Below are 24,799 nucleotides of genomic sequence, written 5' to 3' on the forward strand. Positions count from 1 at the left end.
AAATCTGTAGGAAGGTAACTTTAGAGCTTGGTTTCAATGAGGGGAGGTACGGAGGGAGAGAGACAGGATGGAGAGAAAAGCAGATTTTAAGGTCTCCTGATTCTAGGAATGATGGAGAGTACTTAACACAAGTGAAAAATATTTGCGAATCCTCATATTCTCCACTACAAACTCTCAACACCTTTTTTAAAAAAAACTCTCTTATATGTTGGAATTAACAAGCTGTAGGCTCAAGGTAAAATGAAGAAATCAAAAGGACAGTCTCACCTTCCTTGAATAGGGGATGTTCACTGAGATCAAGATTTCTTCAGGCTTAAGATCGGCACTTGGGCACTTTCTAAGAAACTGCTCATTTAAAGGAATCTGTCGTTTTCCTTCTGTGGAAAGAAAGGACACTTTCCTTGGCATCTGTTCTTCATTAAACCATCAAACTCCCAAAATTTGGGAAATAATTCTACCAAATACAGGAAACTGATCAGGAAAAGAAATGTTCTTCCTATGTTTAAAAAATCTTTCACCATGGAATGGTGTCTTGCAGTGCTTCATCCCATCTAGGGCCCATCTTTTTTAATTTTTAATTTTTTGCTTTTTTCGCTTGACTATAAATAAAAATATCTAGGTGAGTAGCCCAGAGGTCAGGCAGAGAAGGACATTGGGAGTCACTTCCTGAAGAGTATGATTCATTTTGAGAAGAAAGAAGATATTAGTATCTATTTTGATATTCTAATTGAGTCATTCAACAAACATTTATTGTGTATAATCAAGAACTCTACTCAGTACAATAGTGAATAAATTGCTTTTAATGAATTTTTACACTAGTGAGATGTAGTCTTAATTGTTTCTGTCTTTTCTTAGCACCTAAAGAATTTCTGTTCTTTAATCAATATATTGGGGGGAGGAACTATTTAAAGCTATAATGAAATAGGACTTTGAGATAAAAACTAAGAAGCTTTTGATGTTTATATTTATATCACAAAACCTAATTCTCCATAAATGATTTTTTAAAGGATGTTATTTAGATTGATAACTGAATATACATTTTTTTTAGAACTTTATTTTTTAATTGGTGGAAAATTTTGTTTTGGTTTCTGCCGTACAACAACACGAACCAGTCATAATTACATACATGTCCCTTTCCTCCTAAGCTTCCCTCCCCTCCCCCAATCCTACCCCTCTAGGTCATCACAGAGCACCAGGCTGGTCTCCCTGTGTTATTTAGCAACTTCCCACTAACTATTTTACACATGATAGTGTATATATGTCCAGTGACAGATGAATGGATAAAGAAGTTGTGGTACATCTATATAATGGAATATTATTCGCCATAAAAAGGAACAAACTTGAGTCAACTGTAGTGAGGTAGATGAACCTAGAGCCTCTTATACAGAGTGAAGTAAGTCAGAAAGAGAAAAACAAGTATCATATATTAATGCATTTATGTGGAATTGAGAAAAATAGACTGATGAACCTAGTACAGAATGTACATCTTCTTCATTAAGGTAATTTTGTGGTTTAGATGATATGAAGAGTTGGCATTTAATGATGCAGGTAAGAGAAAGTTAATATGTCAATTTTTAAATAAAAATACAGATTTATAGAGGACCAATTGAATCTTTCTAATAATTGTTGACTAAATTGAAATAAATGAAAAAATCTTAGACTTAGTTTCAAAAAACAAAATTCAAAAAAGTATAGGATGAAGCTCAACCACTGTTTAATAAAAAAAGACTTGCAAGCTTCCATCAATGACAGCTCAAGTATGAGCCTAGAGTTCTCTTCACTCTTCAGATCACAGCAGGACACTAGCCAACACTGGCCAGGCGACCAGCATGGGAAAATATCTACCAGAAGGCTTCAAAAGGAAGGAGATGAAGACGTTAGGTGCATACAAAATTAGGACCAGACTGACCAACTTTCCAAGCATCCAGAACGGGAGACGGAATTATTAATATTAGAAAGAATGGTAATTGTCAAAACTGGACTTCCTATAACCCTGGAGAGGCAAAAGGGGAGGAGGAACAGGATTTAATAATCCCCAGGAAGGCAGTGTCACTCACCTTTTGACAGCAGGTTGAGGGTACAGTTGCCCACAGCCAGGAGGGGATTCAGATCTGAATCTGGATGCCTGCTCACTATGTGGCCCCCTAAAGACTTTTTAAAATAATGGGTTATTCTCACTCCAGTTGTGAAATTACAAAGACACAAGTGGTAAAATAAGAATCAAGCTTATTACAAGAATCAAAGCTTTGGAAAACTATTCTTTTTGTCTGTTCTCAAAGAATGAAAATGTAATGATTTGACAGGAATGGTCATTCAAGGGACACACACTAGCTATTACTGTCATCGAATACATACAGCCATATTCCTGATCTGGGGCCCAGCCAGAGTTCCCAAATGTTTCAGGAGAGCGTGGTACATCTGTGTCTTCTCCTCGGGGAGCTTCTGGGTCACATTAGCCAGGATGTCCTTCACCTGAGCCAGGCTGACAGCGGCACCTAAGATCAGCCCTGAAAGGAAATCATTTGCAGAGAAAACAATGTGATCACTGCTGGCCTGGAAATGTCCATTAGATTTTAGACTGCAGATGTGGAATCTTTATGCTGGATACATGTTGCCCTGCTTACTGGTGGTCATGGTGGGGATGGCAGGAATAGTGGTTGGTAATGGAGGTGGGCTTCCCAAGTGGTACAGTGGTAAGGAATCCATCTGCCAATGCCGGAGATGCAGGAGATGCTAGTTTGATCCCTGGGTTGAGAAGATCCCTTGGAGGAGGAAATGGCAACCTACTCCAGTATTCTTGCCCAAAAAATCCCATGGATAGAGGAGCCTGGCGGACTACAGTCCCATGGGTCGCAAACATTTGGATACCACTGATCCACTGAACACACACAAAGGAGGAGTTAACAGTGGTTGTAATGGTGGGGGTGAAGGTGTTGGTGACAGAGTGGGGGTGATAGTGGTGGAGGTGATGGAGGCTAAATTTTTTGAATACTCACTGTGTCAAGCACTATGCTGAATACTTTACAGAATCTTCTTGAATTCTAACAAAGCTTTGAAATAGTAACAGCCCCATACAAACTGAGGTTCAGTTAAGTATCTCGACTAAGGTCTTTGAGTTAATATATGACATAGCCAGGAACTGGACTCCAGAGCCAGACTTCAAACTCACATTTCACTGCCTCTCATTGTCATTACATCAGTTTCCTTTATTGAAATGGAAAAGCCAGTTTAGAAGCTGCATAATACATAAATTTGCTTTGGTTATCTACCGTGCTTCTGGAAAGCAAAGACTCATCTTTATTGTTTATCCAGCACTTAGCATGGTACCCTTCACTGAATAATTGCTACATTTCCCTGAATGGCAGACATAAAAGTTCTTCAGTGAAAATCTGACTATTCAGACAGTATCTCCTCTAATCATAGAGGATTCTTCCCTGAGCCTCCTCCAGAATGTGATCGTCTTACAGGGGAATCTTTCTGTATATTATAATTATGAATGATTTCTTCTGCATGTCTACAGAGCAAAGCAAATAAACTGATTAATGCATTTTAACTAAGAAAGTAGGGACCCTGAGGACTCACCATTATCTGTATAGTTTACAATACTCAGTTCTTCAATTCTATCAGGAGAAATTATAACTGGGTGAAAGATGCCTTTAAATTTCATGTCAGGGCCTGAGGATTAGAAAAAAAACAAGCAAACGAGGATGAAGGAGGGGCTAACTGTCTTTTACTTTTTGAAATTGTGATTAAAACTGATGTCCTTAGAACATATAAAAATGACATATCTTCCTATAGCTCTGTTTATTGCTAAATCACACACACAGAAAAAGGACAGACAGATTTTCACTAAACTTGTGGAGCCCTCTGGACTTGTCAGTGTTAAAAGTTGGCTGACACATCCAAGTCCTCTTGGGGCATATTCAGAATTCTCCTTGGGAAGACTTCTGGGAGACTCCTCCAAGAATCATGTAGTCAAACTGAGTTTACAATGGACACAACAGAAAGATGCTGTCACTGCAATTTAAGAAAACCTTACTATATCCATTGAGACACCACTAAGAGAGGAAACAGAGTAATTGCAAATCCCAGCCCCAGATCAGACTCCACATGGAAAGACAGGACAGCTGATGCTGACTTGTTACAGAGCAGGACTCTGGGGTTCAATTCTGTGTACTGCTCCGGTTAGAGTGACAGGAATTCACTTATGTAATGCAAGCTGTGAAAGTCTCTTGAGCAATCCTCGAGGGAAGTCAAGCATAGATGATTTAAAACGTTATTTCAGACTGCTTTTCCCAAGAACATGCATATATGAGGTTTTGCTCCCTGAAGCCTTTTTCCTCAGTTTTCTTCTAGGAAGTCCCTGGTTTCTACCTACCCACAGAGGTGTTCCCCATGATAACAGGGGCCTGGGGATACTTGACTTTGGCTTCTAGAAGTTCCTTCAGGGTCACTGGGGAAATCCATGTCATTCTATCACTACCAAAAATTCTGGTCTTTTGTGTTTTCTTCTCAGCCATTGTCTATTGAAAAAGCAACAAAGATTCAAGATCATCTCATGATAACATTTCCACCGGCTTCTGCTATCTTTATAGGAACAAGGAAAGGAAAGAGAGATCTCTTTAAAAAATAAAATAAGAGTGACCTAAAAGTATTATTTACTAGGAATTAGAGTATGGGACAAAAATGTGACAATATTTTACTCCTTCTGGAGACTATATCTCCTGTTGGTTCTTTTACATCTTAAAAGAACCTATTTCAATGTTTAAAAATACTTTGCATATTTAATTTCATCAAAACACTTGACAGAAGAACAAAACTCAGCAAAACTGGAAGAAGAAAACATGTCTAAACCTCCAGATGCTGTGATGTCATTTCAGGACATTTTGTGATAGATACTATCTGCTGATTATTACATTCAACTGTTCCTCCCTGGATCCCACACTCTTTAGACTGGACTGCGAATGGCAGATGGATATTACCTACTTGCCAATCAACTTCCAAGAGGATCCATAGCAAATATCCTTCTTCACATTTCACCATGAATTCCTCTGGCATGAGTTCAACTTTGCCTCACTTACCATTAACTCAGGAGGAAATATCAGCTCTTGAGTCGGATCCAATGGCAGAAACTCCTCTTCTGAGAAGAGTTTCAGACTTGTCTTAAAAAGAGAAAGTACCACAAGTTGTTGTCATCAGGCAGCTCTCCCTACTTTAAATCCTTTGTGGAATGAGGTCAGATGAAGATAGACAGAGGAAGGACAGACAGAAAAGCCTGCTGACCAGCCATGGGACCTGGCCTCTAAGCCAAGGCTCTCACACAGACCCGGCTGCTAGCGACGGAGCGCCCTGCCGGCGGGCCCCCAGCCCTGCGCATGCTCCCTGGGGCCTGGGCGCAGCAGAGGAGGCAGCAGGCCAGACACAACTGCGAACCGGAGCCTCCCCTGAACGCCCTGCCGCCTCTCATCACTCCCTGCCCTTCCACTTTCCCTCACATCTCGACTAGAGAAAAGACTTGAAGCACATTTTTTTTTAAAACTGAGAGACACTATGAGATCAATGTGTTTTCCCTCCTACAGACAGTTGTAAGTGACTGAGAGCAACGTCTGGAGTGAGGGCTGAAGTTGTTAAGATAGATTTTTTTTTTGAGAGAGATGGAGTAAGAATGGGGGAAAGGACGTGCTGACACACCTCAAAAACTTGCACAGCCATTTTTCTTCCTAAAAGTAACTTGGTCTCTACTCCTGTCCTGGGAAAATCTTAAAAAGAATTTACGTTTCACTGACCTCATTTCCTTCCTCAAATTCTGGTAATCCATTTATTCCTTGATCCAAACAGCAAACTCCATTTTCTTTACTTTGACAGCAGCCAGAAGTCTAGTGGGTGAGAAAAACAAATAACCAAGAATTTATTGCTGATTCTACTAAATATTTTTTCAGCTTCATTGAGCTATGATTAACAAATAAAATTATATACATTTAAAGTGTACAGTGTGACTATTTGACATTACATTATATGTATACTTTGTTAAATGATGATCACAACCAGGTTAATTAACACATCCATCACCTCACATAGCTAAAATTTGTGTGTGTGTATGTGTCTATTTTCTTCACAACTTTCAGGCACACAACACAGTATTATTACTATAGCCACCATGCTGTAAAGATCTTATAACAGAATATGGCACATAACAACAATGGTTGACTTAATATTTTATTAACAACAAATAATTTATTATTAACAATTTATCAATAACTTGGTATTAATAATTTATTTGTTGGTAAAATATTTTATTAATAATAAGTATTATTATTATCACTCTGTTCTTATGATGCACTATTTCATCATTTAAATTTCAAAAGCTCATCTTATGTGCCTCATTTCAAGGTTGTTTATTCATCTGTTCATTCAACAAGTGTTGATTGGGGGCCTACTCAACTGACACATTGCTGAAGCACCGAGCAGATCGCCTTCTGGTGAAAAGACGAAGGAGTAAATGGGCAGTGACACCACCATATGACCAAGGCTGCTGCAGGGGTGCTCAGAGGGCCCCAGAAGCACCAGGATGGGGTACCTAATCCAGACACAGGTCGGGAAAGGTCCCTCAGAACAACGACCCACAGCCAATGTCAACGGGCTCAGGCGCTTATCGTGTGGTTACCAGGGCAGGCTCAATGACCCAGGGTAGGTGCCCTGCCCAAGATCAAGTAACAAACAGCAATTACAGACCTTGAGATAAGAAGTCTTCCTGCATTAGTAACAATGGGCTATTCTTCTAATCACATCTGCTACCCCCTACCATTTTATTTCACCAGGGAAAAAATATACTCAATAATGTGTTCCTCTCTACTCACTTTACAGAAAGTCTTGCAGGCATCGATTATGGGCCTGTATCCAGTGCAACGACACAGGTTACCTGGGGAAAAACCCGGTATTGTTAATCAAGGAAGCTAGAGACAGGCACAGTGGCCAAGAGATTGATGGAAATAAGGACCCCACCCAAGAAAGAAGCACTGTTTGACGTTTCAGTCCACCAAATCCACAAAGTCAAATGTTTTCTTTTTGTCAACAACTTGGGATATTTGGTTGATAGTCTTGTGGCAGGGTCTAACAAGTCAGCTATTTGTATTTTCTCTCTGCAAACAGTTATTATATCCTCTGCTTGTGATAGTTGTTCAAAGAACACAATGATTTCAAGCCAAAAACTCTTGGTCTACAGCAATATTTGGAAGTTAATTTTCACAACCCACATGGGCATCAATAGATAATTAGATTAAGAAGATGTGGTGTTAAAAAGAAGATGTGGTGTGTGTGGGTGTGTTGGATTATTACTGAGTCATAAAAAATAATGAAATACTGCTATTTGTAGCAATGTGGATGGACCTAGAGAATAATATGCTTAGTGAAATAAGTCAAAAACAAATACTATACAATATAACTTATATGTGGAATAATAGAAAATAATACAAAGGAATGTATATACAAAGCAGAGATAGACTTATGGACATAGAAAACAAACTTGTGATTACAATAGGGAGAGGGAAGTGGGAGGGATAAATTACAAGTATGGGATTAACAAAGACAAACAATAATATTTATATAAAATACAGAAGCAATAAAGACTTACTGAATAACATTTTCTTATAATAACCTATGAGAGAATATACTCTGCAAAAATACTCACTCACTATGCTATACACCTGAGACTAACACAATACTGTAAATTGACTATACTTCAATTAAAAATTTTGGTTTTCAATATCAGTAAAAGACAATGTAAAAAAGCTAAATTTTGATATTTTTTTTAAAAAGAGAGAGCTAAGCTTCAGTTGATAAAAACATCAAGGGTATTATATAGAAGCAAAGGCAATTTTTAAGCTTTAGAAGCAATGGGTACACAATTTATTTACAATAAATCATTAGGCCAGCGTTTCTCTACAGTGGTCCATTTCCCAAGTTCTCCTCCAACCCCTACATCTGTCATCGATTCAAAAATCAAAGCCACTGAAGCAACCTCTCTGGGGCTGGATCCCGGGAATCTTCATTCTTAACAAATTGCCGTGTAAGTCACAAGTACCCTAAAACTTGAGAACCTCTTGTCACTTGTTTACATCATAAATGGCCATGAGATCAAAGGCATAATAATACCTAAGGGAAATAAGGCCAAAGACCAAAGGCCAAATAAGTCCAGTCTGTGTCTTATGCACCATCTCCCGTTTTTACTTCCGTTTAGTCTTGTCTTCCCTGAAACACTTCAGCAGAGGAATTAGCACATGAGCTTTAGGCCCATGAAATACAGCAGAGAAATAAAGTCCCTGGGAGACAGGAGACAGACAGCCATGGAGGATATCACCTGAAATAGCATTTGGAAGGCTCTTATTCTTTAGAATTGTTCAGTCAGTTCAGTTGCTCAGTCATGTCTGACTCTTTGCGACCCCATGGACTGCAGTATGCCAGGCTTCCCGGAATTGTTCAGAATCTTGATAATGAAGACTCCTCTAAGACCCAGCACCAGCTCCACACACACATTGAGTTCCTGAATTTGATAAACTAGCTCCAAATAAAGGCAGTTCTTTGAAATAAGCATCACCAGAAGATGTCAGTTTCTTTGATTTCATGTTGCATTCATTAGGAGCCCTCTGCTAGCACCTCTGAGAGCACTCACCCCAGTAGGAGAGAACTGGAGATAACTGAATTCCTTGGAGGGTAAATGAATAAACTGGTGTTGTAATTATTATTAAAATAAGCAAACAATAAGCAAGGAGGAGACCCATATAGATTAAGAGAGACTTGAGAAATGTCTCAGCCAAGTGCAGTGTGTGGGTCTTGTCTGGAACCTGATTTGAACAAACTAACTCCTCCACTTATTGGTGGTATAATTTTTAGTAAATTACTCTCTCTAAACCTCAGTTTCTCCATCTGTGAAACGGGAGATCCTAATAGTGCCTACCTTAAAAAGTTATCGTAAAGAGTAAATGAAGTTCTGTTTATTCAGCATTTAATGCAGTGTGTGCCGCTTGGTAAGTGTTTACCAGCTAGTATTAGCACCATCACTTAGAAACTAGAAGTTAAAGCACACACACATATAACCTACCGCCAAGAGCATCATTTAGCTGACTCAGGGTGGGCTCCGGATGGTTCCTCAGTAGCACGTACATGGACATCACCATGCCCGGGGTGCAGAAGCCACACTGTGTACCATGACACTTGGCAATCCTCTCCTGCAAGCACAGAAACATTAAAACGTAGAATCTTGGGCCCGACCCCGGACCTAGTGAATCAGAACCTACATTCAAACAAGATCCTGAGTGATTCACAGGCACATTAAAGTTGGAGAAGAGGCCCCAGAAAATCCTTCTCAGCTTTGCTATCTCTCCCTTTCTTGGACTGGGGTAGCCATGATGACTGATCCTCACCAGCTTTTTGAGCTTCATTCAAAAGTTCTCAGCCTTCAGAATTGCAGGGGAAAGCTTTAAAATCTCCAAGGTCCAAGCAGCACCCCAAACAATCTCTGGGGGTGAGTCAAGGACACATATTTTTAAAAGATTCCTGAGTATTTCAACCTGTAGTCCAGAAGGGGAATTTATGAGATAAAGGAAGTTCTTCAGATAACTGAATTATCTTCAAGTTGAAAAAAACTTCAAGTATTTCCTGAGTGCCTTTATCTGCCCAGTAAAGCCCTAACTGGAGAAGGAAATGGCAACCCACTCCAGCATTCTTGCCGGGATAATCCCATGGACAGAGAAGCCTGGCGGGCTACAGTCCATGGGGTTGCAAAGAGTTGGACATGACCGAGCGACTGAGCATATAGCCCTAGTGCTTTAGCATGCAGGAATTTGTTTACAAAGTGCCATCATTAATCCAAACAACAATCAAGAAGGAAAGATTGCCTTGATTTTTCTTCCAAATCTCCCTGCCTCCCACCCCAGCCTGTTCTCTTTCGAGTCTAACGTCAACGGTTTGAGCCCATTTTGGAAGCCGCTGTCTGGCGACCCTGCTGCCAGGAACTGGGCAGCGGGCACTAAAGGACGGGGTGTTTTCATGCCTCCGAGCAGCCAAGTCTCACAAGCACATTCAGGCAGAATCTGCTCCCTCTAGGTAACAGGGTTTCCTAGAAAATAAACCGCAGCCAAGATTGCCTGAAGAATATGAAGCTTGCCCATTTTCTGTGCTGTGCCTATCTTTCTCGTCTCCTCTTAAGTGGTACTCATTATCTTAGACAAAAACAAGTAGCAACAGCATCTTTCTGGGCAGCATATAAATAATTGAAAGAGTCAGGAATCTGAGGTGTCCTTTCACTTCAGGCAAAGTTCTAACAAGGAGCCTCCTTAGGAGAAAAGCCTTACAATTCATTGACAGCTACCATTACATAGCTTCCAAATAAGTCCTAAGTTCAACAAATCTTTTTGGTAGCTGAGATTTTCATTCAATTTTAAAATCATGTTACTTCCCTTTATAGAAAAAAAATAACAAGATTTTATCCCCCAATGCATAGATGGCTCTCTTTTCTATATAAGTTTGGAAGATATAAAATGGGCAGGTCTCATTTAACTAGAATATAGAAAACAACCCAGTGATGTCAAGTTTTTTTTGTTTTTTTTTTCTTTTTAGGAAAGAGTTCTCTAGTCTTAAAAAGTATTTTTCTAACAAGTCAGTCACATGTCCCAAGTTTCATTCCTGCCCCGCCCCCCCGCAATGTCATCTGTGGGCTGTGAGCAGGTAGCAGGGCTAATGTCAGAAACTCCTCGAGTGATTAACGATTTCCGAAGCACAGAAACCCCGTGAAGAAAAGGCCCTCTCTCACCTGGACAGGATGAATCCTGGTCCTGGTGCTTCCGATGCCTTCTACTGTGGTGACGGCAGCCCCATACAGAGAACAGATGGGCGTCAGACAGGCGTTGGCTGGATAATGTCTTCATATGAAAAAGAGAAGCACAAACTACATTGTATCTAGTGGGAAAGCAGCTCCTCCAATAAGGCAGGATTTATAAGATATCCCAAGTTTGGCCTAGACACTTTGCCCTTAGTTCATGGCCATTTTGTAGAAGAAGACTCTGAGGGTCAGAGTGAGTTGCTCAGGATCACAGCTGGAGTGTCAGATGGGATTCAAATCAGGCTTCCAGTTCTAACTCCAGAATAGTTTCCACTAACTCTGTTTTTTTCTTTTTTTCTCTTGAAGGAGGGGCTGACATTCGTTTCTCTAGCCACATGTGACAATCACTTGGAGCATATTCTATCTTCCAAGAATGCAAGGCCAGGGGTTGCTTGGGCAATAAAGTTAATTTGATATTTTGCCTCAGAGAAGAAACAGAGTGTGGAACTCAAAACTCCTCAGTCCCACAAATCTACGGCTAGAAAATGTCTAACTCAAAAAGACTCCTAAAATGTTCTCATTTTACCAAACAAAATTACAGATGGCCAACAAATACGTGAAACAAATGTTCAACCTCAATAACAATCAAGAGAGTTTCAAATTAAGCAATGAGAAATCATTTTTATCAAAGAAAATGACAAAGATTTTTAAAAATTGTAATGCGCTAAGAATGCAAAGGTTTGGGAAAATGGATTCATAGACTGCTGAAAAGAATGTAAATTGATAGAACTGCTCTGAGAGGAATCTTGCTGGAAGCCATAAAAATTTAAAGATGCACTCATCCTTTTACCCTCCAATTCCACTTCTATGGATCTATCATCAAGAAATCATCACAAACATAAATATAAACATATACAGATATATGAGTGCTCACTGATACACTCCTTTATAATAGTGAAAACCAAATAGTAATCTAAGTCAGCACCTTTTGGTGATGGTGATATATATGGTAGCACATATACAGCCATTAAAATTATATTTATTATTTTGAAAAGATATTCATAAGAAGTTTGCCAATGGAAGTTTCTAAACTGTACATGCAGTTCAGTTCAGTTCAGTCACTCAGTCGTGTCTGACTCTTTGCAACCCCATGAATTGCAGCATACCAGGCCTCCCTGTCCAACACCAAGTGCCGGAGTCCACCCAAACCCATGTCCGTTGAGTTGGTGATGCCATCCAACCATCTCATCCTCTGTCGTCCCCTTCTCCTCCTGCCCTCAACCTTTCCCAGCATCAGGGTCTTTTCAAATGAGTCAGCTCTTTGTATCAGGTGGCCAAAGTATTGGAGTTTCAGCTTCAACATCAGTCCTTCCAATGAACAGCCAGGACTAATCTCCTTCAGGAGGGACTGGATGGATCTCCTTGCAGTCCAAGGGACTCTCAACAGTCTTCTCCAACACCACACTTCAAAAGCATCAATTCTTCGGCGCTCGGCTTTCTTTATAGTCCAACTCTTACATCCATACATGACCACTGGGAAAACCATATTCTTGACTAGACAGACCTTTGTTGGCAAAGTGATGTCTCTGCTTTTTAATATGCCGTCTAGGTTGGTCATAACTTTCCTTCCAAGGAGTAAGCATCTTTTAATTTCATGGCTGAAATCACCATCTGCAGTGATTTTGGAGCCCAGAAAAATAAAGTCAGCCACTGTTACCACTGTTTCCCTACCTATTCGCCATGAAGTGATGGGACCAGATGCCATGATCTTAGTTTTCTGAATGTTGAGCTTTAAGCCAACTTTTTCACTCTCCTCTTTCTCTTTCATCAAGAGGCTCTTTAGTTTTTCTTCACTTTCTGCCATAAGGGTGGTGTCATCTGCATATCTGAGGTTATTGATATTTCTCCTGGTATCTTGATTCCAGCTTGTGCTTCCTCCAGCCCAGCGTTTCTCATGATGTACTCTGCATAGAAGTTAAATAAGCAGGGTGACAATATACAGCCTTGATGTACTCCTTTCCCTATTTAGAACCAGTTTGTTGGTCCATGTCCAGTTCTAACTGTTGCTTCCTGACTTGCATACAGGCTTCTCAAGAGGCAGGTCAGGTGGTCTGGCATTCCCATCTCTTTCAGAATTTTCCACAGTTTATTGTGATCCACACAGTCGAAGGCTTTGGCATAGTCAATAAAGCAGAAATGGATGTTTTTCTGGAACTCTCTTGCTTTTTCGATGATCCAGCAGACGTTGGCAATTTGATCTCTGGTTCCTCTGCCTTTCTAAAACCAGCTTGAACATCTGGAAGTTCATGGTTCACGTATTGCTGAAGCCTGGCTTGGAGAATTTTAAGCATCACTTTACTAGCGTGTGAGATGAGTGCAATTGTGCAGTAGTTTGAGCATTCTTTGGCATTGCCTTTCTTTGGGATTGGAATGAAAACTGACCTTTTCCAGTCCTGTGGCCACTGCTGAGTTTTCCAGATTTGCTGGCATATTGAGTGCAGCACTTTCACAGCGTCATCAGTATGCTTCCATAAATATATACACAAAAGAAAGACTGGAAGGATATTAGTAGTAGTAGTGTTAGTCACTCAGTCATGTCCGACTCTTTGCGACCCCATGAACTGTAGCCCGCCAGGCTCCTCTGTCCATGGCATTCTCCAGGCAAGAATACTGGAGTGTATTCCCATTCCCTTCTCCAGAGGATCTTCCTGACCCAGGGATCAAAACTAGGTCTCCTGCATTGCAGGCAGATTCTTTACCATAGTTTGAGCTCCAGGGAAGACCTTAGAAGGATATTATTCACTTATAAATAAATGTAAACATTGAGTGCCTACTATATGCTAGGCAGAGTGACCAGGCAGTAGGATTGATTGGTGGGCAAGACAGATAAAATCCCTGCCCATGTAGAGTATTCTCACCGAGGGACGATGGACAATACATGTGTACTTGGACAATACTTACACACAGCACACACATGCTGAGAAGTGCCACGAATACATTAGTAAGGGAGCAAAGAGCTGCAGAGGTGAAATGGGGCGTGGTGTGGGGGAGGCAGTCAGGGAGGGCTGAGAAGGAACATTTGTGCTGGAATCTGAATGGTTTGATGCCCATCATTGCATTCCCAGTGTTTAGCACAGTTCCTGTCACATAGCAGGTGCTCAATGCATATTTACCAAAGGAAGGAAAACAACAAAGTTGAAAGCTACAAAAATTCAACTACATGTGGACTTTGCAGCAACGTACCTTATCTTCTTGGTAGTGGGGTTATATCGTGATATCATCACTGTGCAGGCGCCACAGCCTCCCCCTCCACAGCCATATTTAGTTCCTGTGAGTCGGACTGGAAAAACCTAGTTAAAGATAATGTGTCTTCCATAATTTTCTTTGTAAAATAGCTCTGACCTTAGGAGACAACACCATCAAACATTCTTAAATGTACAGTTAAGTTTGATACTTATTAATCAAATAATGTATGTATATCTTAGCTGCTACTATCTACAATCTTATAAATTCTTGATTTTCATTTGTGTGTATGTGATTTGTTCTGTTTTTGTTTGTTTGGCTTTTTTGCTGCACTCCAGGGCACACGGATCTCAGTTCCCCAACCAGGGACTGAACCTGTGCCCTCTGCAGTGGAAGCGTGGCGTCTTAACCACTGGACAGCCAGGAAAGTCCCCCATTTGTGTGTTATGTCTAGTCTCTTCCTTTTTAAAACAACTGGACCTCAGGTTGCCAAAAAGAGGGCCAAACTTAAAAAAAGGAAGAGTCTAGACATATCAATGGCCTTGAGGATTTGTAGGTATGAGTACCTCGCGTATCTGTTCTTTCCTTATGTGTGTCTTAGATGACATATAAAGAAAAATGTCAAAGTGTAATTAATTCTTAGAATATTTGTGTCATGTTATCACATTTGCTATATTTCTCTGTTTCTCAGTGGCAGAAACTGCTAGTTGTTTCCCCATATCTTTTCTCTTATTCCTTCTTGGTAATAGAAATGCTAAATTTTGAGCTACACATGTGGTTGTCTGGAACAAAAAAGGTACATTTTCTCATCCTCTTCTGATGCTTGGTGGGGTCATTAACAATGTTGACCACAGAGATAGAGGCATAAATGCTCTGTACAACTTCCAGGAAGGAAAGACCCTCAAAGGGAGAGGGTTGCCCCTCCCTCATCCCTTACATCTACTTTTGTGCTAGAATTCAGATATGATGGCGGGACCTCAGTTAGTCATCTATGACCATGAGGAGAAAGCTTCACGCTGAGGAGGGTGAAGCAGCAAGACAGAAAGACCTTGGCCCCTGGTAAGTTTGTGACATTGCTTTGTTGGGCTGGATTGACCTACATTTAGGATTCCTTTATGTAAGTATCACAGCCATGAGAATGTGCCTCAACATAGAGACTTCCTCCAACATAGAAGAAAACTGACCAAGAGACCCAGCTGCTGCACTTTGACATCTATCACCCCACTGTTCATCAAGGTCATGACTCCCATGGGCTGCTTCCCACTAGTGGCCCTGAGCTATGGAGATGTGTGGGAGTCCTTGTCAACCACCCTCAGTGGCTTTGATGAATCTGCCTTGGGTTACATGCAGCCTGAGACTCCCCTACTCTGCCTTCTCTCTCTTTGTTCCAGGTCTAAATCTTCTCTGACTGCCCCTCTATTTCACTCAGGCATCTTTCCTAATAAAACTGTTGCATATTTAATCTCATTTTTTGGTGTCTGCTTCCCAGAGAACCTGAAATAACACAATGAGAAAGAAACAAACTTCTATTTTATTTACTGCTATTGGGATTTTCTGTCACTCACAAATGAAACAAATTTTAAACATTACACTGGTACCATGGATAACCAGGAAATTAGTATTCATTACTTTTATGCCCCAAAACCTTGAATGACTTCCAGAAAATTGTTATTATGTTTTTGTTTGAGTTTTGTGCTCTTTGGGGAATTTCACTTTCTCTTGGGAAAAATGTACATATTCCCATTGTCTCACAAGTTTGCATACAATGTAGTAGGGTTCACAGACTGCTGGAAGCCCACTGGAGTTCATGAACAGCAGGATAAGAATCCATTCCCTAGATGATTTTTACTTACAAAGTTTTTTCAAGGTAACTACTTCAGGTTTAATCTCTCCATTGTTCTTTCACTTCCACTTTAGGAGATTTCTGTGCTCTCTTTTTCTAATGGGCATGATGATTAGTCCTTGAAGTTAGACGAGCAATACTGTGACTCTTAATTCTAATGAATGCTAAATTAAGCTATGTCAGCATCTGTTGCTTTAATTCCTATTGCTATTCTCCATTTTACCCAATATATTTAATGCCAAAACAGAAATTAGAAAGAACTTGATTCTCTGATAAGCACAACTGTGCACTGTCCACAAAACTCAGGTGTAGGACTTCCTCAAAGTTGGGGATATGATTCAGTGTGGCTCTAAAAAGATACTTAAAATATCACTTGATGAAGATACCAGGGTTATACACACATACACATACACACACATACACAACTCAAAGCAAAGGATACGCTTCTTCCTCAGATATGGCAATAACATTGTTTCAGGATCAACATTTTTCTCTATCACCTGTACCAAGAGAAAATAAGAGATTAACACACAAATTTAGGACAGTTAGAATATTTACATGGGTGGCTCATGCTAATTTCATGAAGATTCATATTAACTAACTCTTATATTCTCAACTTCGCATAAGTCATCTCTCTTAAGCGTATAGTCTAAATCTTGAGCCCCACCACGACATTGCTACTGTCCGTGGTCCTGAACTATCGCTGTTCTCTAAGGCAGTGGTTGTGTCTAGTAACAAAACACTAGTGACTTCTCTCCAGTCTGAAGCAAGTGAGGGAAAAGATAACAGCAGAGCTGAAAATAGCAGACAGAGAGGTAGGGGAGGTCTTCTGGACCTCTGAGAAGTTGATACAGGCTTTTTCTCTTTTAAAGACTTGTTTGTTTATCATATTCAAAGAATTACAGTTTCCAGAAAGAGATCATGAGCATCCATTCCTCCCAAATCTAAGGACAAAAGAAGATAAAATGCATATGCCAATTGATACAAATATGTGCAAGCAAAGGCACACATAAGGAGCAAGTTTGTGTGGGCAGTCTAGCAGCATGGCAGTTAAAACAGCAGCATCTAATGGATGGCATGATTATGTCATGATTGGCTATGTTTTCCAAAGTGATCATGTTTTCCCTTTCTGAACTGCAAACTTGGATTTCTTTTAAATTCATAAATAGAAGCATGGTTTTCTTCACAATTTCAGAACTAGAGTTCATCCTTCACCCATGTTATACCGATTTTCCCTACTGGAAAGTAGGTGAAATGCATCTTATTCTATAGATGCATCCTAACCCTCAATTCTAAGTGGCCATAGGCCGGGCAAAGTGAGGCAGGTGCCAATTACCAAGGTTGGATCTGTACCCTAGAGGAAACTGCAATATAATATGGATGAAATGATTTGTGTGTGTGTGTGTGTGTGTGTGTACACACGCTGCAATACAAGAAAACTGTGAAGTGCCCTCAGGTATCCCCAACTTAATTGGCCCTCAGATGGAATTCTATATTTTCTTTCCCAAACTTACTTCTTCCCTTCTTTTCCTGAACTTGTTTAATAGACCACCATCTCCTAGGTCAGTCAAGCTTAAAAAGCCTGTGCCATTTTCTCTGTTTCCCTTCCTTCAACCCACCACAATCAGCATCACCAAGTCATGGCCATGTACACTTCCAGAACAATTCTCTAAACACCCTTCACGTCCCCTGTCACTCCCTGAAATCCACTCTATTACCTCCCGCCTGAACAATGATAACAGCTGCCTAACAGGTCTCCTGCCCGCATTCTTGGTACCCAGGATGCCACCCTCTATCCCACTACCAGAGTGACTTCTCTAAAATCCAAATCGGCTCATCTCCTGTGTCTGCCTAAATCCAACATTGACTCCTGGCTGCCACGCTGCTGTGCTGGGAATTCCTGAGTCACTCAGGGTGCTTGCTAAATTGAAACCCTTATCAGATCAGGATTTCCAGGGGAGAGAACCAGAAAACATGCATATTTAAGAAATACACTGAGTGGGTCTTCAGTGAATTTCTACCAGCTTCTGAAATAGGAGAAGAAATTCAAACTCCTTCCCATAGCTATAAGACTTCTTGGATAAACTTTCCATCATCTGCCACCCAACCCATGCACCTTGAACTCTGGTCACATGAACTGTAACCAGAAGTGGCTGGTCCTAGTAGTGAAGGGACTTTTTTTATCTTTGGCTTATAGGATTCCCAGTGCCCTGAAAGTCCTTCCTCTCTTCTCTACTTGTGAGAATCTTGTATGCCATTTGAAGCCCTGCTTAGATGTTCTCTCCTGTGGGCTGTGCAACCATCTAACATTTGCCTTCCACTCTCTGCTCCAAGCAGCCATCCTCCTCTGTGCTCCCATGGTCAATGTTCACACATCTTTCACAGAACCTGTTACCCTACATCACAATTATTTGTGTATGCATAAGCCTCTCTTGATCCTAAGAGAAATCACCATCCACTATTCTTCATGTCTAACACTGAACTAGGTGCTGGGGGTATATGATAAGGATGCAATAAATGTTAATTAATTTAAATGAATAACTTGATGTGTATAATTTGCTATGAGAACATTAAGGAGGGAGGGATGATATTTCACAGGTTGGGACATAATAAAAAGAAGAAAAGAAAGAAAAATGGAAAAGAGCCAATAATGGTGGCAGAAACATTTAGTTGTCTCTCCTAGCAGGCTTCCTTCCTTCCTGATGCCTGGAATAAAGATGAAATAGTTAGAATGCCAGCAGCTACTTCAGACCCTAAGGCAACATATTAATGGCAACAGGGGAAAGAGAGAGAAGCAACTTGGATCTCAGATGAAGCTTCTGAACCAGCCCAGAATTCTCTCCAGATATCCTTTATGTAAAAGTAAAAATGACTTGTACCTTATTTAAACTACTTAGTTTTGAGTTTGTGTTATTTTCAGCTGAAACTAATCCTAATTCATACATATGATGGTGAATCCACAGAGGCCCAATTTTAAGGGAGAGGTAGGATCTGGGTAAGAAGGAAGAGCATTTTAGACTTGAGAGATATTTGTGTTTTCATGAGGAACTAATGGAAGAGCAGATTTTGCTTGTTTGCGTATTTGTTCCAAGAGCTGTCTCAAGAGATTGGAGTCTGGCTCAAAGGACTACTGACTTGAAATGTGTTTATTTTTCTTGATTTGGTGATTGGCACATTTGGAGGAGGGAAGTGGGGCAGGGATCTGGCATGCACCCTGTCTTGGCAGGTCTTGGAGTGAAACAGGGAGGTCAGGATTCAGATGGATTCAGATGGTGGCTGGGGGGTGGGAGGCAATGAGGAAGGGAGTTATCCTTACTGACTCTGGTTGGAAGAGATGATACCAGCTCTCAGGTCAAGGTCATTGCATGTTCTTGTCTCAGCAAAACCTTGCATGTTACAAGGGGAGCATGAGTCCCTGTGTATCTCCACTGGCTCTTTGGGAGATGTCAAATTCACATTACACAAAGTTGAGAAATGGCGTTCCTCTGTGCAGGGCTCATGACTTGTGAGGCGGGGCGGGGGGGGGGGGGGCGCTTGCCAGACACAAGACAGAGGTAGAAAGAGGAAGGAAAAAGGGGAAAAGAGCAGAAAAAAGGAAAGCCAAAAAGAGGAAAATGGGCAGAAACGGTGTGTATTGTGGGATATCACAGCCTTGGAATTGGGAAAGAGGTTGGAAGGGATGACCAGTGAGGACACTTGCTCGAGGCCACAAAACTGCTGAGTGTCAGAGCAGAGAGTACAGGATTCAAATCCATGCCTAACTAGTTCCAAAGCCCACATATTTGATCTCTACACCTCATTGTCTCATAGAACAACTTGTTCCAGTTCCTGAGATACATTGTGATGTGGCATCTAGGGCATAATTTATTTATGGGCTCTTCCTCCTTCAACTCCAGATAAGTGAACTGGGTCACCTACTCTGGAGGCTACAGGTGAAGATTTCAGAAATCTCTCTGCAACTAGGTCTCTGATCAACATACTCAGCCTAAGCCCCTGCCCTTGGGAATGAAAGTGTAAGTCACTCAGTAGTGTCTGACTCTTTGGGACCCCATGGACTGTCACCCGCCAGGCTCCTCTGTCTATGCAGCTCTCTAAGCAAGAATACTGGAGTGGGTTGCCATTCCTTTCTCCAGATCTTGCTGGCATAGGGATCAAACCTGGGTCTCCCACTTTGTAGGCAGATTCTTTACCTTCTGAGCCACTGGGGGAACCCAGTGACATGGGGGGATGCTACAAAAAGCACAGAGCAGAGGGCAGTCACATCACTCAGTCTCCTAACTGGCTTCAAAGCTGCTTTTCAAGGGCAATACTCTAATCCCAGAGGTTATGTTTGACTTCATGACCCCTCTTCCTGGTGGCTTTTTCCTCTTTTATCAACAGCCCCTCACTCTCTGATTCAGGGACTTTATTCTAATTCTATCCATGTGGCAATCAGGTTTGCTTGCCAGGATTGAGGCACAAACCTAACAGAATTTGGAAGAGAGGGGGACAGGAAAGAGAAAGGGTGACATAATTTCTTTTAACAGGGCAACTGCAAAAACAAAATCAGTATTTCTAATAGGCACGTTCCAAAGGATCATAGGATGTTTGGCCATAGGTAAAACAAACCCATAGATAAGAACCAGCTTATTTATTTTTAAAAATCAATAGAGTACAAACTATTATTAGCTGTTATGTTAAAAAATTCCACTACAGTTTGTTTGGGAGCAGGGGAGGGAGGACGGGAAGAAGAAGCTAGACTCAAACACCTATTTCCTCCTTTAACCAAAACCCTTACCATCACCTAAAAAGCCCGAGTCATCTGGCCCCTGGCCACATCTCCAGGCCCTTTAGTCTCCTTGCTGTCCCCTGAACATGAAGAAATCCTTGTCTCTGAGGATTTCTGCACCTCCATCTCCTTGGTGTAGAGTGCTTTTCCCTCAGACGCCTGCTCCTCACTTCATACTGGTGACCACCCAAATGTCAGCCTCTCATCCGGTCAGTCTTAAACATCCATCCTGCCTGAAGCACTAGCTCACATCCATTCTGTCCCCCCACTCTGCCTTGCTTTTCATCCTGGCATTTATCACTGCTTGACATGACATATTTCCGTTTATTTATATGCCTGTCGTCTGCCTCCCCAGAGGGACTTGGTCATTTATGTGCTCTGCTGAGTCCCCTGAGGACACTCAACAGCAGCATGTGCATGTAGGTGCTCAGTCATGTCTGACTCTTTGCGACCCTAGGGACTGGAGCTCGCCAGCCTCCTCTGTGCATGGGATTTCCCAGGCAAGAATACTGGAGTGGGTCGCCATCTCCTCCTCCAGGGGATCTCCCACTACCCAGGAACTGAATCCCCATCTCCTGCATTAGCAGGCGGATTCTTTACCACTGAGCCACCTGGGAAGGCCCTACTGGCATAGAGCAGGCCCTTAAATCAATGGATTAAAAACTCACTACCATTATTTGTGAAGTAAGTAGTACTATCTCCTTTCAGCAGAGGAACTGAGGGTAGGTTATGGTGTCTCCCTAGGAGTTAGAGCTGGAATTGAATCCTTGTTTGTCCAAATGAAAAGGCCACAGTTGTGTCTACTGCACCATTCAGTTATGCAAAAGAAGAAAAAATGACACCATAAAACCTCTTCAAACTCACCCCCCACCCCAATCCTTATCATGGTTCACTCTCACAGCAGTCCTGTGAGGAGACCCTAATGGCTTGCCTTCAGGAAAGTTCAGGAAAAACAAACTCATCTTATCCAGTGTGAAACTCAGGCAGCAGGTACAGAGGAAAGTTTTATACAGGACCTAGAATTTACGTGATTTGGGGAAATCCTCATTAAGAGAAATGATACAAAATCCAAATTCAAAATTAAGCTCAGGGCTTTAGAAGAGGCCTCACAAATGAGAGGTCGTGATATTTGACTTTCCTTAGCTTCCTGGTGCCGAGAAGGCAATGGCACCCGGCTCCAGTACTCTTGCCTGGAGGGTCCCATGGATGGAGGAGCCTGGTGGGCTGCAGTCCTGGGGTGGCTAACAGTGGGACAGCACTGAGCGACTTAACTTTCACTTTTCACTTTCACTCATTGGAGAAGGAAATGGTAACCCACTCCAGTGTTCTTGCCTGGAGAATCCCAGGGAAGGGGGAGCCTGGTGGGCTGACGTCTATGGGGTCGCACAGAGTCGGACATGACTGAAGCGACTTAGCCGCAGCAGCAGCTTCCTGGTGAGTCCCAGGGTCAGTCAGGGAAAGTCAGGCTCTCCCTGACTCAGACACAGGGATCATATCACAGCCCTTGCCCCATTGTTTGCTTTTAAGGAAGGCTTTTCACCTTCTTGGGCTTCCCTGAGAGCTCTGTTGGTAAAGAATCCAACTGCACAGCAGGAGGCCCCGGTTCGATCCCTGGGTTGAGAAGATCTCCTGGAGAAGGGAAAGGCTACCCACTCCAGTATTCTGGCCTGGAGAATTCCATGGACTGTACAGTCCATGGGATCGCAAAGAGTCGGACACGACTGAGCCTCTATCACTTCACTTCACTTTCACTTTCTTGCTCCGGCATCCCCCTTGCAAAGTGCTGGGACAACATGAAGAGTAAGCGGTCTGTGGCTTCGTGCGTGGGGGTGTTTTTAAAGGATTCTCTGGGGGCTTTGCTGCCTTCAAACCTCGGGCTACGGCTGGAACTGCCCCCGGGGATCTACGGAGCGAACTTGGCTTCTGAGAGGATGGCCGCCGCACCAGCAGGGGACCCAGTGAGGACCCTGGAGTCCCAGAGCCGGACATGGGCTCAGCACGGCCAAGTGCTGTAACTCTGGAGACGATGGGAATGAGAAGTCTTGGTGAATCCATCTCTGCGGCCCTGTCCTGACTCCAAACTGCTCTCCGTTTACCCAAACGGACCCAAGAGCCGAGGCCTAACAAAAGACGTTCCCGTCTGCTGATGGGTTTGACAAGGGGAAGATTCGGGAGTACTGACTCTGCTGAATAAGAACAATCATTTCTCTTGCTGTTGATGGGGTGGGGTGGGCTTGGGAATCAGCCCCTGCGTCTAGGAAGGAGAGGGGAAACGAAAATCAGGAAGGCGGGGGCCCAAAGATCCAGACAGACCTAGAAAACGCTTCTCTTCCCTGCTCCTACGGTGCAGGTGGGACGCGCAGCAAACCGCGTGCAGCCCAGGGCCCGGCGCCCCAGCACCCGAAGACCCGGCGGGACAGGACGGGCAGCGCGGGAGTGCGCTCACCTTGCGGCCGTTCACGTAGAAGAGCAGCTCGGCGCCCCCTTCCATGGTGGCGGGGTCCGAGGGTCCGGAGGTCCCCAGGAGGAGTCGCCGGCACCGGGGTCGAAGCAGCCTAAAGTGCAACCACCCTCGAGGGCTCAAGTCCCACTTTAGATGCAAAGTTCCGGGAGCTCCCTGCGGGGAAAATTCTTCCCCCATCCGAGAACGTCATCGCCCGGCTCCCTCCGGGCTGAGACCATTGGCTGGGATCTTTGGGCGCGGTCCTAAATTCCTCGCCCAAGGCGCCGGGCGTTTGTGCTGCCTTCCCCCGCCTCTTAGCAGGTACTGCAGGTCCTGTGACGCCGCTTCGGTCGTCTGACAGTAGTACATTTTAATGGCTTTCCAGCTAGATTTGAAGTCCGGGAACGGTAGGAGGTTTTTTTGTATCTGCCGCTCCGCAGGCAGACCATGCCTGCCGCAGTCTGTACTTTTAATAGCTGATAAACTATCACATTTAGTCCGGCTTTGCAAGAGAGGAACTTAAGGACAACAGAGGGTTTTATAACTTTCTCTCACACTTTTAGATATAATTATTGCAGCTTTAAAAAAAAAAATCAAGAGCTACCTTGATATAAACTATTTTTAAAGTTTTATCATTACTCTTAATTTGCCCAGTAAATAACCATAACGTTTATTTGGTAAGTGTCAGTAGTGATGTAAACCATCTCGAAAGACTTTTAAAAAAATAAAACTTGGAAAATACTGAAAAGCATAAAAATAAAAGTCACCTGTGTCCACAACTTAGAATTTAACTTTCTGGTCTACTTTTACATTTTTGAAATTTGCACTATAACACCTTTTAAAAATTCAAATGGATGCAAGCTCTTTCCCAGACTCTCTTTAACATACTTAGAGTATTTTGCTATCTCATTTATATAAACATATACATTTTATTGTGAAAATTTCTAAAATTTTGTACATAAAATACTACTAGCATCCCCATACACCTGACTCACTGAGCTTTAAAAACATTGAACGTTTTGCCACACTCCCACATTTTTTCTGGAATATTTTAAAGCCCAATTTCAAACACATTATTTTACCCCTAAATACTTCAATATGCATTAAAATGTTTTTTTCTTACAAAGCCAAAATGCCAACATATAACAAAATGAATATTAACATCTTTAAATTTACCAGGGTCTTAAAAAAATGCCTTTTCCCGTTTAATGTCCTTGTTGTCTCTTTAACCTTTTTAAATCTAAAATAGTGTCCTCACCCACTCCTCCTTTTTAATGCTATTAACATGTTATTTTCTTGGGCTCCAAAATCACTGCAGATGGTGACTGCAGCCACAAAATTAAAAGATGGTTGCTCCTTGGAAGAAACGCTATGACCAACCTAGACAGCATATTAAAAAAGCAGAGACGTTACTTTGCCAACAAACGTCCCTCTAGTTAAAGCTATGGTTTTTTCCAGTAGTCTATGTATGGATGTGAGAGCTGGCCCATAAAGAAAGCTGAGCGCCAAAGAGTCAATGCTTTTGAACCGCCATGTTGGAGAAGACTCTTGTGAGTCCCCTGGACTGCAAGGAGATCCAACCAGTCCATCCTAAATGAAATCAGTCTTAAATATTCATTGGAACGACTGATGCTGAAGCTGAATCTCCAATATTTGGGCTGCCTCATGGGAAGAACTGACTCACTG

At 42.1% G+C, this 24,799-nt stretch overlaps 1 protein-coding gene across 2 annotated transcripts in view; it reads right to left on the reverse strand.

The window, feature by feature from the left end:
* Positions 1-23,411, reverse strand: part of LOC122698817 (aldehyde oxidase 1) — a 70,227-nt gene extending 46,816 nt beyond the window's left edge. Inside the window, exons 1-13 of one of the 2 annotated variants that reach the window (XM_043910441.1) lie at positions 23,117-23,403; positions 16,345-16,402; positions 14,060-14,156; positions 10,808-10,916; positions 9,098-9,224; positions 6,858-6,919; positions 5,787-5,876; positions 5,082-5,162; positions 4,379-4,523; positions 3,583-3,675; positions 2,356-2,507; positions 2,058-2,151; positions 268-377 (exon numbers count right to left, since the gene is read on the reverse strand). In XM_043910441.1, coding sequence (XP_043766376.1) covers positions 268-377; positions 2,058-2,151; positions 2,356-2,507; positions 3,583-3,675; positions 4,379-4,523; positions 5,082-5,162; positions 5,787-5,876; positions 6,858-6,919; positions 9,098-9,224; positions 10,808-10,916; positions 14,060-14,156; positions 16,345-16,402; positions 23,117-23,311 — 1,413 coding nt within the window. In that variant the 5' untranslated portion in view covers positions 23,312-23,403. Of the gene's footprint in view, positions 1-267; positions 378-2,057; positions 2,152-2,355; positions 2,508-3,582; positions 3,676-4,378; positions 4,524-5,081; positions 5,163-5,786; positions 5,877-6,857; positions 6,920-9,097; positions 9,225-10,807; positions 10,917-14,059; positions 14,157-16,344; positions 16,403-23,116 lie in introns of both variants that reach the window. The other variant, XM_043910442.1, reaches the window with a different exon arrangement.
* Between the last annotated feature and the right edge of the window lie 1,388 nt (positions 23,412-24,799).

This window comes from Cervus elaphus, chromosome 8 (assembly GCF_910594005.1).
Source record: "Cervus elaphus chromosome 8, mCerEla1.1, whole genome shotgun sequence".
In the NCBI taxonomy this organism is placed as follows: Eukaryota; Metazoa; Chordata; class Mammalia; order Artiodactyla; family Cervidae; genus Cervus; species Cervus elaphus.